Here is a 14,940-nt window from a genome sequence, read left to right on the forward strand (position 1 = left end):
AATGTGCTCATAATATTATGATTTTCTTCATATCCAACACGTGATAAGACTATAAGAGCCTCAAATAATGCAGATAAACAAATGATACTTGAGAGAAAGGTAATTTGATAAGAGTTCAAATCAACGACCCTGACGGGGAATGCTTACTGACCATGAATATAACGGAGGCCACAGGATACCCTGTGGGTCCTACATTTCTTAATTTTTTTTATTTATCAGCTTTACTTCATTTTGTGGTTTAAAAGTGTAAGGAAAGCACTGGAAATGGTCCGGACTTAAGGGGGTGTTTCTACATCCCAGATATTACCTGAGTATGCAAATTAGGTCCATGAAGGCACCGGATTGTCACGGCCTTAGTTATGACTAGCCACCGTCCACTAGCACTTTCTCCTAGTCCCTAAACCCCTAGAGAGGTAAAATGCTTAGCTCAAAACCTTGAAACTTTTTCTCCTTGTTTGATGCCTTGTCATGATCCCTCCCCTTTTTGGTGGGTTGTGGTTTGTTTGTTGTTGATTATTTGATTTTTGGTTTTTTTGGTTTTGGTCTTTTGTGTGTTTCGATCTCCCTCCCTTCTGTGGCTGTGTGCCCTCGTGTTTTTTGTTGGGCTCCCTGTGTCCCTGTTTTCTTGGGCCTTGTTTCTTTCTTTCCCCCCTTTTCCGTCTCGTTTTTTCTCTGGCCTCCTTTTGTTCTTGGGCCTCGTTCTTCCCTTGCTTCCTCTTCCCTTCCCTTCCCTCTCTCCTCCCCCGTTTGCGTTTCTCGGTCCCCTTTTTCCCTCCTTGTTGGTGTCTTCGCTCGTGTCCCTTGTGGTCCCCGCTGGTCCTCGCTCTTCTTGGTGCTTCCTCTTGTGGGCTGTGTCTTGGCTTTGGTGGGGGTCTGTTGGTGCCTTCCCTCTTCTTTGTCTTGGGCCTTCTCCGCCGGTCCTTTGTGCCCTTTCGGGCTTGTTTTGGGGTGTCTTCCCTGCCTTCCCGTTCGTTTGTGGGTCGTCTTCCTTGTCGGCCCCTTCTTCATCTTCTTTGTGGCTTTGTCTGTTGCTTGCCGTCCCCTTTTGCCTTGGTTGTGGCTTTTGGGCCTCGGGCTCCGTCCTTGCTCCTCTGTTCTCTTGCCTCCTTCGTCTGGCGCCTTGGGGCTCCTCCTTGTCTTCCGGTGCTGCCTGTGTGCTTGCCCCTCTTGGCTCCTTCTTGGTTGCTGGCCGGGCTCGGCCCTCCTTGTCCCTTGTTCGTTGGGCCTCGGTGCTCCTTCCTCCTTGCCCTTGTTTGTGGCTGGGTCCCTTGCCCGTGTCGTTCCTGCGCCGTCTCGTCCTTGTCCGCCGCGTCCCGTGCCTTTCCGCCTTGTCTCTGCTCCCTTGGCCTCCTGTGGCTGCCTTGGTTGTGCTTGCTCCCTCTTTCCTTGCTCGTTTTGGCCCGCTTGCCTCCTCCTTGGCGTTGTGTGTTGCCCGTTCCCTGGCCCTTGCCCCTTGCCGTTGTCGCGCCTCTCCGTCTCCCCCTTTGTTGTGTGGGGCTTTGTCTTCCTTGGCTTGTCCCCGCTGCTGTCCCTGTGCCCTCCTCTTCCCGTGTCTTCGGGTGCCTTGGGCCTTCCGTTTGGGCTCCCTGCCCTGTGGTCCTCCGGGCCTTGTCTTTGGGTTGGTTTCTTCTTCTTTTCTTGCTTGCCCCCTCCTTGTTCGTGGCTTGTTTGTGCCTTCCCTTGTGTGGTGGTCTTTGCCCTTCTCTCCCCCCCTTTGCTTTTGCTCTTCTTGGCCTTGCTCGTCCCTTCGCTCTTTGGCTCGCCCGCTTCGTGCGTCTTGTCCCTCGCGTTGTGCTCTTGCGGCCCTTTTGGGCCCTCCTGGTCGGTTCCTCTTCGGTCTCTCTCCTGGTGTTGAGCTCCTTCCGTGTCTCGTGCCCGTGTGCTTTGCCTCTTGTGTTCTTTCGGCCGTGCGCTTCTCCGTTTGTTTCTTGCTCTTTCTTGGTCTTCCCTGTGTCTATGGTGCACGTACCTTTTGCATGTCATTGTACCTTCGTCTCCACCATGGCTGCGGTTTCGGTGAGGTAGGTTGCACGGTCTTGATCTTGGTAGACTCGTCCTCCATCGGCGTAGCCTATACCGCTCCATGTGCCATGGAAGTTGTCAACCTCCCGAGCATCTCTCGTTCCCTCGATGCCTTAGGCTTTGGCACCTCCACCCTTGGTGCTTCACGCCACACACTCCCACCGGTGGTTCTCCTGCCGTTGCTACCTCTCTACTCAATTCCGACCGGCCCGCCGTGGCGATCCTTTCCACTGGAGGGGCGGGGCCTCAAAGTTGTTGTTGTTTGTGCTCCATGGTGTTGAGGCACCCAATAGGAACTCCTTGAGCTCGTCCATCCGCCATCGAGCTCATCGGTCCTTTGCTCCCCACGTCGGCGTTCCCTTGCCTCGGCCATCGCCAACTCCACCCGCGTTAGGCGTGGCTCCTAGTTGCACTAACTTCACGACTTCTCCTTGCCCTTGCGCCTATCCTTGGTGGTGTGGGTCTCCCTCCCCGATTTAGCTCCTCTTGTGCACCATTGAACGTCTCGGACTCGCTCGTCTCGTGTTTTCCCCACGCTGCCCCCACCGCTCGATCCCAATGTCACGGCCTTGTTATTGACGCCACCGTGGCCTAGCACTTTCTTGCACAGTCGCCTAAACCCGCAGAGGAGTGGCCAAAGAGAACCTTGGGAGACTTGTGGATGCCTGTACAATGAATCCCTCCCATTTATGGTGAGGTAGGGATGAATGGTTGTGATTTGTCAGGGTCCATGGTTAGGAATATTGGCGGCAGATATTTCGGGATATTTCAGACAAGATCTTTATGTGTGTTCCTCTCTCCCTCCCTTCAGAATGTGGGCGTGTGGCCATGAATATTACCGGGCCATGATATGGGCCGGATGCTGGCCAAAGGGAAATCTGCATTCACTAAATATCCTGAAGAAAAAAAATCCGTAAAATCCGTAAAATCCACGAAAGTTGGTCTTAGGCCCTTAGCGCATAATACGCCTTCTGAACCATTAGTACGGAATCTTCTAAAGTGACTAGATTACCCTCGGCAAGGAGACGGCAGTTGAACCACTCATTCTTCTGCAAGAGCTAACGGTCACACAGTCACTGAACTCAACACACGCGCACTCTCCCTTGCTCCATGATCACCTGCAAGGCTTCCAGCATCGCCTACTCTTCGAGCTTCCTTCAACCCAGTTGCAAGAGAAACCCCAGAACGCTATCGTTACTCTTTTCAGTTTATCCTAATCTGCGCGATGAGTTCAAAGTAAAGTATTCAGTAGATAGAGAGAGGAGGAATTGTACAATCAATGCGGGGTGGTGTGCTATACGAAGTGGAGGTGATAATGGTAAAGAAGATCAATCAGAAGAACCTGGAAAAGTGCATTGTGAAGTGGATGTAATCTCTTGGAGGGAACGGAGAATTAAGGGGACGATTTTGGTTTATGCTGAAATCGAGTCGGTTTGGAATGCCCTCACTGATTATGAAAGGCTTGCTGATTTCATTCCTAATCTTATTTGCAGGTATATTTTTCCTCTAAATTAGATAGTTCTGTAGTGTTTGGGTAGTTAAGTACCTCAACTGACGTCTCCCTTTTTCACCTCCTCATGAAGATCATTACTTGATGTATATCTATTGAAGATAAAGAAGATATTGGACACAATGGTGTTTTTAGACCTAATTATGGCTTCAAACAGTATTGAATTGTGAAGCAGTGGCGAGGAAGCTGATCCCATTTAGTTGGAAAAAATGCTTAGTTAAGTTTAAGGGGTTCTATACCTATTAAGAATCTCTTATGCACAATCTCTCATTGCTACAAATTGCTAACGCAGAATGGATCATTAAGTTGATAAACTTAGAATAATTTGGAAATGAGGTTTCTATCTGGACCACGTGAATTATTACAACAGTGTGAAATTTTGTGTTTGATTCTGTTCTAGCTATGCCAGATGAATCCGAGGGACCAAGTGGAAAACTTTGGAGGGAGGGGGGGGGTTATGAACCTTGTTTTGTGGTCAGTATTTGAAAGTTCAGATATTATCAGAAAGATGACTGCTTCATTGCTTCAGCATTGAAAGCATTTTTCAAAATTTTCCTTCCTATGATCATTAATTTCTGTTAAAGTTTATTTTCAATATAACCAATAACTAGGGAAAAGAAGAAGAAGAAGATAGTTTCTACATGTCTGATGGGAGGAAAATCATATTTTCTTTTTTTCCGTCTCTGTAAACCTGTATTTTTTTTAAAAAAGTTGTCAGGTGAATGTTAATGAAACCACTGCCTGCTCTGTCAAATTATTTCAATTTCTAATCCTGTACTGTTACCATGATACTGATATGTATTTTTATTTTTTCTTCATGTATATTTTTTATATTGCATGATCAATTGGCTATTAGTGGGAAAATACCTTGTCCTCATCCAGGGAAGATATGGTTAGAGCAGAGAGGCTTTCAGCGAGCATTATATTGGCATATCGAAGCCCGTGTTGTCTTGGATCTGCAGGAGTTCCCCAATTCAGTAAGTTTCTTCATATAGTTGCTAAGTTCCTTGTTAGTGACTGAAAGTTTTTCACCTGGTTGGGAGCTCAGATGGGGCTAGGCAGGTTCTTTGCAAAAGCTCTCACAGAATGGTGCTTTGGTATTGCCTGATGTTTATCACTTATGTTAATCCCCATGATTTACATATTTTTCTCCTCAAAAGGAATTTAACTTGGTTAACAAAATGTGGAGGGTTCTCTCTCTCTCTCTCTCTTTCTCTAACCATCTTTCTGCATTCTCTCTTAATCTTTCTCCTTGACAGGTTAGTCTGTCTCAGTTATTTATTCTTATCTGTCAAGAACATTGTATTTCCTGTGAGATCTACCTTATTGTGGATAAGTAATTGGGACTTTTCATTTATACTTTCTTATTTTAAGTTATTAAAACTTTAATTCATTGCTGCTCTAGGAAAATGGCCATGAACTCCATTTTTCAATGGTTGATGGGGACTTCAAGAAATTTGAAGGAAAATGGTCCTTGAAATCTGGAAAACGGTACTGTCTATGCTTTCTAGTTATTGAACAGATTTAGAGGATATTTATATATTTATGTTTTCTTATTCCTTTTACACAATTTGGTCTGGAGATGGTATTTTCCGTTAGTAAAATGCAGTACTTTTTCAAACTCTTTCATTTTACAATACAATTATTAGGAGAAATTGTTTTGTGCACTGTATATCAGTGTCACTGTAATATACACCAAACATTATTGGCTTAAAGAAACTAAAAGATGAAAAAAGTATAGCTCTAGAAAACTAACTTCCTTACTGATGAACAGTACTGGAGGCATCAATGCCCTAATTCTCTTGACAATTCATCGCATGAGATGAAGGCTGCCGCAGAAATTGGAGTACAATGAGAATTATAATATTCCCATCCCCCCCCCTTCTCTTATATATTAAATCCTCTTGGCCTTGTTTATATTTTAAGACATTACCTCTTTACATAGATTTGTTTCTATTTGTTTCTATTCATTTCAAGGAAGGCATTACCATTAAGAAACCTTTTCATTGTAATTGAAGGCCTTTAAATAATAAATGGTGGAATGTTAATGTTGTAGTGCTAAAAAATTATACTTTTTTCATAGGCCCCAATTGGGTATTTATAGTTATAATCTGAGTAAGTTCTACTTTGAGTAGGAAAAGAAATACAAAAACAAGTAGGAACAGAAAAACTGATCCTAGACTGATTAGGAAACTTGCCTAACAGAATATGAAACAAAAATAGATAAGAAAACAAAAACACAATTAAAATAGGAGTTATAAAGAGAAGTCCTACTCTAATTAGGAGTTTAAAAGAAGAGTTCTGCTTCAATTAGGAAACATCTCGATCTAGCTCTAGTGCTAGCTAGCGTCGGATCGAAAGGGATATTTTCCTCTCACAACGCTCCCCCTCAAGTTGGGGCATAGATATCACACATGCCCAACTTGGTCAGAATATGATGAAACATCCGGCCAGGTAAACCTTTGGTGAAGATATTTGCTAGTTGATCTTTAAGCTTCACAAATGACATAGATTTTGCCGCTTTCCAACCTCTAGTTTATAAAATGTTTGTCAATCTCTACATGCTTTCTTCTGTCATGTTGTACTGGCTTATGGGCAATGCTTATAGCAGCTTTGTTCTCATAATAGAGCATCATGGGGAAGAGGCATCAGAACATCCAGATCTTCTAGTAAACCAGATTTAAGGTTCAGAACTACAACCAATTGTAGGGTAATAATTAAAGCAAATAAGAGATTGTAAAAGGGTAGAACTACTAAGGTACATTAGAAAAAGAAAAAAAAAATCTCACATCTGCCGCTAGTTTAGGTCTCCAAGGAAGATGAAATTTGATCCAAAAAATCTTTGGGTATTGGGAGAACAGTTTCAGTGCAGAACTGGTAAGTTTATGTTTTATTTTAGATCTTGGAGAAAAAGGAAAGAAGGGCAGCAGTTTGGTACATTTAGTTCCTTTACTTCTGTCCTCAAAAGAGTAGGGTAAACAAGGCTGTGGCTAGGGTTTTCACCATAAGGAAAATCTGAAACTGATTTACTTGTATTTGAAGTAGCTTCCCATCTTTAAGTGACTTGAGGAGAGGAGCTCCACAGTTGCATGTAGAATGAACTTAGTCTTTAAATGAAAAGTTGAGACTAAAAAGGCCTTACTGCGATTCTGAGTTAGTGCTTCAAGTTGTATCATTTTGGCAAAATCCCTTCAAGAGGAGGGATCACTTTTGGCTCTGATACTATGTTGTATTTGAGAGATTATTGCTCAGAAAGAATTTATTTATAGGCCCCAGTGGGGTATTTATAGTTACAGTCTAAGTAAGTCCTACTCTGTGTAGGAAAAGAAATACAAAAACAAGTAGGAACAGAAAAACTGATCCTGGACTGATTAGGAAAGTAGTCTAACACAGAATATAAAACCAAAATAGAAAGGATAAGAAAACAAAAACATATCTTAAATAGGAGCTTTAAAGAGGAGTCCTACTCCAATTAGGAAACCTCTTGATCTAGAACTAGTGCTACCCAGTGTCAGATCGAGAGGGATATTTTTCTCTCACAACAGTTAACCACATTCTTTTTTTTGGTCAACAGTTAACCACATTCTAATAAACTTTTATCGAAGACTTTTAGGTTTTTTCCTTTTTTAACAATATTTTAGCATCTCGGTTAAGAAAAATGAAATTGATTGATTTGTTTTATTAATGCATATTTCAGTTATATATGGAAATTTGTGACTAATATTGTAGACACCTGGTGAAGTAAGATCTATTGGGTTCATTGTTGACTCCTTAAATGCACAAAAATTCCAAATTTCTTGTATATTATTTGTTCCTGTTATGAAGAGAATAAATAGTATACTGACAGGAATTGTCTTTTGTTAGAAGAGCATCAAAACCATGGAAAATAATTTTGGTAATTCCCTCCCTGCTTTAATAGCCTAGGTATCTTTTAGAAATGTAGTGTTGGCATTTGTTTTCTTATCACTTAAGTATCACATTAAAGGACTTCTATAGGACTAATTGCTTGCTAAAACAAGGAGTAAATCATCCGGTCATCAGAAAACCCTGAGCAGCACATCTTCCACTTGCTAACCTTCCTTTATTCCTTCTTCCCTTTATTGTTGTTCTGGCAGTTTCCACTGCCTAATTGAAACTTCTCTAAGTGTAATAACAAATATGGTAGGGACTTCTATTTTGGAGCATTGGCTTGACAAGTGACGACAACTTAATATAGCTCTTGAAGATTATTAGGCATATCCAATAGCAGTTGTCTGCTCTTCCTTAGAAGCTGGAAACTATAGTACTGTTTAAATTTAATTATCTGAATCTCAATTCAAATGTACAAACATATCATTCTTGAAGAATCACATTTGCCAGTTTTGAATGGTAGACAAAACCTAGTTGAAACTTGAAACACATAAAGAGACTAATTGATAGGTTTGATTACTTGATTTATTTTCAGGTCTTCAACAACAATTTTGTCTTATGAAGTGAATGTAATACCACGATTCAACTTCCCAGCTATTTTTCTGGAAAGGATTATCAGATCGGATCTTCCTGTGAACCTTCAAGCCTTGGCACGTAGGGCTGAGAGAAATTTTGAAGGGAATCAAAAAGTGCCAGTCATAGGCAATACCGCCGGTGCAACTTCCAAAGCTGTCATTACTTCAGCTGGCACAGTCTCCTCTGATGCTTTGGTTGAAAAGGATAAATTGTTTCCCGCTGTGTTGAAGGAAAATTATTCAAATTCTAATTTTGGTGCAGTGCCTCATTTTCCAAGTGAGTCAAACAGTAACTGGGGTGTGTTTGGAAAATCTTGCAGCCTGGACAGGCCTCGCGTGGTTGATGAAGTTCATCTTCGTAGATTTGATGGCCTATTGGTAAATGATTGATTCTATATCACTGCTATATCACCTGGAATTCTTGTTAAAGAAAAAAAAAATTAATATCATTTGTCTCAATAACTGTTTTGGGTTTAAGGAAAATGGAGGCGTTCACCGTTGCGTTGTTGCCAGCATCACAGTGAAGGCTCCTGTTCGTGAAGTTTGGAATGTTTTGACTGCATATGAATCTCTACCTGAGTAAGTATACCATGTTTTCAATCCCGTCGCTTATTTCATATACCATTTAATGTTAAAGACTGTGATCTGCTAAGTGTCTGAACCCTATATGTGATTGATACACGTGTACTGTAGCAAATGCGTTACCATTTTGTCAGTTCTTAATACATTTCCAGGGGTCAAGGAAGAAGGGTATACTTTTTACAAGTCGATCCTAATAACAGATTGAAAAGCCAATTATAGGAAATTATTTTACAATTTTCTTCTGATCCTCCCAAAAACCAATAACAGTTGGCTGGCATGGGTAATGATTTATCTTTTTGGTTCTTCTACAGATTAAGTGTCTAAGTCTCTAAGACATGGAGAGAAAGGGGATTTTGAAATGAAGAATATAAAAGATTCCTGCAATCTCAATAAAATTGTTAGTTTGTCAGGACTCAATTCCTAAGGAGAGTTTGTTATATGATCAATTACCTAAATATTTGTATATCAATCTTCTAGAGACTCTTTTTAGATTTACTATTAGTACGATTAGAAAGGCAAAATGGAAATGAAATGATCCATCGGGAATTAGTGCCTGGCACTAATTCTCGATGGGCAGGCACTAATTCTCGATGGGATTGGTTCATGAATTTGAGTTTTTTTGGGACTCTTGAAGTCCTCATTGTGAAGTTAGGTTTTGAGACAATAGGTTGCATGGTGTTCTTGTTAAATTCATGCCCTTGAACATTAGAAAGAAAAGCATTAAGTTTCCCGTGAGATGGCATGAATTGCCTCCCTCTTCTTCTATGTTTCAAATTTTCCAAACTGAGCAACGAATTACCCTTTAGCATTTTGCACTTCGTTACTTTTCTTTGTCATGAATGACACAATTCAAACCATTATCCTTATAGCTTTCATAGATTTCTGTCGATACCGTTGAACTGCTAGATGAAAAAAAAAAAAAAAAAATTATATGGAAATTACAAGAGCATCCAAGTAGCATCCAAGTCTCATGTGTCTGTCCTTTATGACTCTATTTCCCCTGGCTCCTTTCCATTTATTTCTTAATAAGGCAAAACTTACACTGTGAATAACATTGTCTTGTAAGTTTATTATTCTTCAAGCTACCATTCTATGATTATAGTAAACAATACCTAGTCCATTTGTGAATTTCTTCCTTTTGGTTATCTGTCTTCATGATGCTGTTTTTGTAGGATTGTTCCAAATTTAGCCATCAGTAAGATTTTATCCAGAGAAAACAACAAGGTGCGCATTGTTCAGGTAATTAGTTTATATAGTTGTAATTTCTTATGCAGATGTCTATTTACTCTTGGAAACAATTCACCAGTACTTATTCTATAAGTAACGTGTACTTAAGGTCCATTACACCCTGATATCTTATATTGAAGATCCGTGGAATTCCTGATAAATTTTGACCTGCAACCACCACACAAAAAAGATATGCTTTCAGAATAGTTTCATGAGATTGCGACTCTTATTTATAATAGACGAGGTCCAAAAACTCTTATGGTTTTTCTACATTTTTTTGCACATGAGTTGAGAAAAGTATTTTACTGTATAATTTCTTTTGCAGGAAGGTTGCAAGGGCCTATTGTATATGGTACTTCATGCACGCGTTATCCTGGATTTGCGTGAGCACCTTGAACAGGAGATAAGTTTTGAGCAGATTGAAGGGGACTTTGATTCATTTCAGGGAAAATGGCTTCTAGAGCAACTAGGGAATCAACATACATTACTAAAGTACATTGTGGAATCAAAAATGCACAAAGACTCTTTGCTTTCAGAAGCAATCATGGAGGAGGTATGACTAGCACTCTAGTTAAGAATCTTGCTATATATATATATATATGTATATGTTGATATATCTTTAAGAACCTGATTTAATGCATGTTACTTCATGCTTTTGAAATTTCTTTAGGCAATAACCATTTCAAAATAACTCAGTTATTCCCAAGGGTTTTATTCTTCACCTCTCTTTTAAGTCAAGGCGAAGAAGTTTATTGGCTTACCATTGTATTTGCCCACTTTTTACTGTACGAAATGTTGATGATTAATGACGGATCCTGGACTGTATAATTAGTATATTTGGTTCTGGAGAGAGAAGAAAAATACATCTTTTAACTTGTAAAATCCCCTTCATCCAGTTATTCAAGTATACTTTTCCTTAAATATGAACATGATCTCTAATTCTGTCCCACCAGAATAAATGCACAGAATCCCCCTGTTAAGTGGTTACATCTACCTGCTCTCTGCAAAGACACACGTTCTTGCATTCAGATCTATAATTGCTTATCCTATAGGAAACTTGTTTTTATATCTCTCACCTTTCATCTCCTTTACATAACTTTTACTTTGTCTTTTCCCCAAAATGATTTTGTTATCTGCTGACTCCAATTCTCAAAATCATCTTGCGGTGCCTTGAAGTATGGACTTTGCATGGTTTTATTGGGTGGTCATGATTAAATACAATCTAGATGGCTCAGTTGTACAACTAAAGGCTCATTTGTTACAAAGTGTTAAACTTGGGACCTATTGATTTAGGCCTCAATACCTACATCTGTAATAAGAAGCCTAAGAAGACCCCTGAAGAAGATGTTCAAGTGGTACTAGGAATAGTCTGAAATTTCTTTTTTTTTCTTCTTCTTTTGTAAGTGGTTATGTTTCATTTGATTGAACCATGGTCCAATCTGGTCCAATTATGTTAAGGCAATTAGGTAAAACCCATAACTAGACCTCCCTCCCATCTTCACACAAGGGAAAGTTTACTTTCTGTTTGAGTTGGTTAGATTAGCTAAAAGTTAGCCAAGTAGTTTGTTAAATTGTCACAAACTGCTCCCACCAAATTTTGGAGCTGTCTGTTTTTTCCTTAAGTCCATTAGAACTTCTATTTTTCAAGTCCATTAGAACTGTATTTTGGATAATAAGGCCTCTATTTAAAGACCTCATTTTGGAGATGAGAATCAGTAGAACTTGAGAAATTTTTGCTGATTGCGAAGCACAAGCTGCTGTCGTCCTCTCCATCAGGAGATCTGCTCTGGTGAGTTGTATCCAGACAGAATCTTGGAGACTCACATCCAAGTTACATGCTCCTTGGTGATTCAAACCCTAGAAAACCCCTTTCCCATTTGGTTTAGTTTACCAAAATGATCAAACTCAAAAACCAACCACCTCCGGTGTTTCCTTTCAATTCCGCGCCCCCTCGTCTCCCTTTGCCTTTGCGCCCCCCTCCTCCCTCTCTTTCCTCGCCCCAACAATCTAAAACCTGCAACTCCTTTTGTTTTTTGTACCACTCATCAGAATCCATTCAATATAAAAAAAGAAAAAGAAAGAAAGGTACTATTCTTCGATCCAAAGTTGTTAGGGAAATTACTGAAATTACTAACTACCCTCATAAGGGTTTGATTTCACAAACACATATAACAAATGATCTTACATCTACTCTTGTAATTAAGAAAGGCACAAATGCAATACTAGAGGGTAAACTCATGCGGGGAGCATACATTGCGCTAAAAGACTCATGACATGGAGGACCAAGATTAGACTAAAGCACGTGCAAGTAAATCACAACAGCTCAAGAATGAAGAAAAGGCAAGCTTGAAGACCATGCATACAGAATGGGAGAGTGGCACATTGTAAAAGCATGATTTTTCAAGTTTGCATTTTCATTAAACTAATTATTATATGGGTAAAAGGGTCTATTAGGTGAAGGGCTATAAGCAAAATTCAAAAGTTGTTTTTTGGAAAGCCCTAAAAAGCCCACGGACTGTGTGCTGGTCGACCATGAGCCAAAAGGCCTGATCAACTGTCACCTCTTCAGAAGCCTCACAGTATCATCCATGGGAGGCTCCTGGATGACTGCCAGCCCATGGTTGTTGCCACGGTCAACCCTCAAATTCTCTCCCATAACTGGTTACAGAGGACTCTCATCTTCTCTTTTTCTCTTACAACCTTTTGATCTCGACCCTAGTTTCATTTTTACCTACTCCTGAGGTAAGATGAATTAACTGGATATGTTATGGAACTGATATTCCCTAAAGTTCTGTGTTGTTAAAATTTTTTGCCCCTTCATTTTGAATTTTATCTTCAAGAGATTTTATTACTTTTAGTAATCATGAAACAGCAATGGTTGGATCTGGTTGCCATTCCGTGCTTTTGTCAATGTCAACTGCCTCAATCTTTTATCACTCAAGAATTTCACTTGAAGGCACTTGTTTGATAACAAAATTGGCTGAGTCAGTTACTCTTTGCCTATGAGTCATGATTCCACCATAAAAATTGTTACTTCTCATTTTTCCAGGTTATATATGAAGACCTCCCATCAAATCTATGTGCCATTAGAGATTTCATTGAAAACCAGGAAGAAGAAAATTATCTGGAAACAAGTGACACTAACAAATATTCTGGGGGACAAATGACTCCACCAAGCAATGACGACTATGATACTGAGTCCAATTGTAGAAACTCAATACATCAAGTTTCTAAAATCAATGATTCAAGTTCATTGAGACAAAGACCAAGGGTTCCAGGCTTGCAGAGGGATATTGAAGTCCTCAAAACTGAGCTCTTGAAATTCATTTCTGAATACGGACAGGAAGGATTTATGCCGATGAGAAAGCAACTCCGGTTACATGGTAGGGTGGATATTGAAAAGGCCATTACACGCATGGGTGGATTCAGAAAAATTGCCTCATTGATGAACCTTGCTCTTGCTTACAAGCACCGTAAGCCAAAGGGTTACTGGGACAACCTTGAGAATTTGGAGGAAGAGGTACATGTTAAGACTTTTTTAGCTGATCATGGAAGTGTTCAATGTGGTTCAGCTCCCCAACTTTCACCCTTCTCATGAAGAAGAGGTCGGAGGGGGGAGTCCAAAATGCAAAATTTAGCAGATATCTGAAGGACAGTTTCATCACTCTTCAATTATCACAGTTTTGTTTTTTTGGGATGAGTAATTATCATAGTTAGGTCTAAATAATTTACATAATCATGGTTGATTTTTCATGCTTTCCTATTTATGTTGTGCAGATTAACCGGTTCCAGAGGAGTTGGGGAATGGATCCTGCGTATATGCCCAGTAGAAAATCTTTTGAACGTGCAGGTAAGGAAAACAAAACCAAATCATTGTGAATAATCCTAGTCTTTGCTATATTAGAAAAAATAATATCCAAGGAGATTTGACCAGCTTTAAAAAGTTATTTGGATTCTCTCGGGAAAAAAGTTACGTGAATTTGGGAGACAAAATAGAAAATGGAGCTTGGCCATTAAAGTTTGAAAGCTACAACCATATCTGATTTATCCCGATAAGCTGTAGTGAAACATTCCGCTAGGATTTCTGCTTCTTTTAGGCAGTTGAAGAACTATATGCAGATTTAGGATGCTGGGGGAGGACCAGTTCCCCCTGAGGTTCTGGTATGATGGTTTCTGATTTTGCTCTTTTCTTGTTCTTCTAAGGGCGCTATGACATTGCACGTGCCTTGGAGAAATGGGGTGGTCTTCATGAAGTTTCGCGCCTCTTATCACTCAAGCCTAGGCACCCTAACAGGCAGGCAAACCTAGCAAAGGAAAATCAAGTTGATTCTATAGCTTCTACTGATACAGGAGCTGAAGAGAATATACCACACAAATCTTATGTTTCTCAGGATACACATAAGTGGCTATCGAAACTAAAACATTTGGACATAAACTGGATGGAATGAGAGCACCATCAATATTATTTGGTGCCTACTTCAATTCATTTTCAATTTTCATAATGCACTGCAATGCAATCAGTTGAAAGTATTGCAGCCATGGTTGTTGGATACTTTCAACTGACAACTTGTATATGGATGACCTATCAAGTAGTTCTTTTCAAGTATGAAGGGATGTCTCTCTATCTAATGTGCTCCTTATAATTCCATTCCCCACTGTGCGCAGGAGCAACAGAGTATGTAAGAAGTAAAGGCCAAAAAAAGAGGAATGATGTAAATCAGTATGGAGTGCCCAAATTGTGAAACAGAGAACCTGCACAAGAATTATGCTTGTATCCCTCAATTTTTTTTACTAATTCCATGTCCAAATATTTAAGTTTGTTAATTATCATTCCATTTTCCTTCATGTATGAAAAATGATTATAGAAATTGATTATTTTACAAAAATAATTCCAAAATTTGGATCAACAGATCTTTTCCGCTGTAAAGACATATACGACCAATTTTCTGTAGTCTGTACATATGTAGTGACATAAACATGAAGCAAGATGGTAGATGGCCCCACTTGCAAAGCCTTGCATTAGATAGATACAAGGGATTTCTTTGTGGACTGAGTTCCATAATCAATTCCAACCATTCATGCTAGATATGCTAGGGAAAGATTTTATCCTTTCTG

General features: G+C 39.9%; 1 protein-coding gene across 1 annotated transcript; it reads left to right on the forward strand.

Annotated features, from left to right (window-relative positions):
• The first annotated feature begins 3,005 nt into the window (after positions 1 to 3,005).
• Positions 3,006 to 14,581, forward strand: LOC149009740 (polyketide cyclase/dehydrase/lipid transporter). The gene is made up of 10 exons (XM_089163063.1): positions 3,006 to 3,515; positions 4,389 to 4,509; positions 4,938 to 5,023; positions 7,977 to 8,394; positions 8,495 to 8,595; positions 9,771 to 9,837; positions 10,151 to 10,378; positions 12,875 to 13,345; positions 13,603 to 13,675; positions 14,029 to 14,581. Exons 1-10 carry the CDS (start codon positions 3,133 to 3,135, stop codon positions 14,271 to 14,273), a joined length of 2,193 nt encoding a protein of 730 aa, XP_089019189.1. The 5' UTR covers positions 3,006 to 3,132; the 3' UTR covers positions 14,274 to 14,581.
• The last annotated feature ends 359 nt before the right edge of the window (positions 14,582 to 14,940 follow it).

The sequence above is a fragment of the Hakea prostrata genome, chromosome 7, assembly GCF_041222555.1.
Source record: "Hakea prostrata isolate BN-2017 chromosome 7, UWA_Hpros_2, whole genome shotgun sequence".
In the NCBI taxonomy this organism is placed as follows: Eukaryota; Viridiplantae; Streptophyta; class Magnoliopsida; order Proteales; family Proteaceae; genus Hakea; species Hakea prostrata.

Excerpts from the sequence above, each read along its gene's own strand:
- LOC149009740 (XM_089163063.1), top strand. The coding sequence starts at position 3,133 with ATGATCACCTGCAAGGCTTCCAGCATCGCCTACTCTTCGAGCTTCCTT. Across the intron at positions 4,510-4,937 it reads TGCAGGAGTTCCCCAATTCA|GAAAATGGCCATGAACTCCA; the intron begins GTAAGTTTCTTC and ends TTGCTGCTCTAG. Across the intron at positions 9,838-10,150 it reads ACAAGGTGCGCATTGTTCAG|GAAGGTTGCAAGGGCCTATT; the intron begins GTAATTAGTTTA and ends TTTCTTTTGCAG.